The following is a 348-nucleotide window of genomic DNA, read 5'->3' as shown; positions in this document are numbered from 1 at the left end:
CAATAATAAATACATGAATAACTAAAACATCCGAATAGAATAGAAATAGAACCCCACCTCTCAGCTTCCTCTCAGCCATACTAACCTGAGCCGACTCCGAAGGGCGACCTGTGGGGGCTCTCCGGTCTCCTGCAGGTCCTCCTCGCCATAGCCCTCGAGTTGCAGAAGAGCCAGCGCCCACGACGTCGAGGCAACCTGCAACACAGACGAAGGAGTCACGTGGTTGTGCAATGAGTGATAGCTGAGTATTTCGAATTTTTAGATTTTTATAATGATGTATAGAATTTGTAATTAGCCAATTGCAATGCAACTTTCGGTAAAACGACTATGGTTAAAATGCTTAATAAT

The 348-nt window shown here is 44.5% G+C and overlaps 1 protein-coding gene across 1 annotated transcript in view; it reads right to left on the bottom strand.

The window, feature by feature from the left end:
• LOC119591715 (carbohydrate sulfotransferase 11-like) overlaps nt 1-348 on the bottom strand; it is a 2,114-nt gene that overhangs the window by 1,033 nt on the left and 733 nt on the right. The window contains exon 2 of the mRNA XM_037940462.1: nt 86-195. Within this exon, the coding sequence (XP_037796390.1) occupies nt 86-195 (110 nt within the window). The remainder of the gene's footprint in view (nt 1-85; nt 196-348) is intronic.

Source organism: Penaeus monodon, chromosome 29, assembly GCF_015228065.2.
Source record: "Penaeus monodon isolate SGIC_2016 chromosome 29, NSTDA_Pmon_1, whole genome shotgun sequence".
Lineage (NCBI taxonomy): Eukaryota > Metazoa > Arthropoda > Malacostraca > Decapoda > Penaeidae > Penaeus > Penaeus monodon.
Note: the sequence above shows the minus strand (reverse complement) of the source record. Positions and strands in the feature narration are given on the sequence as shown.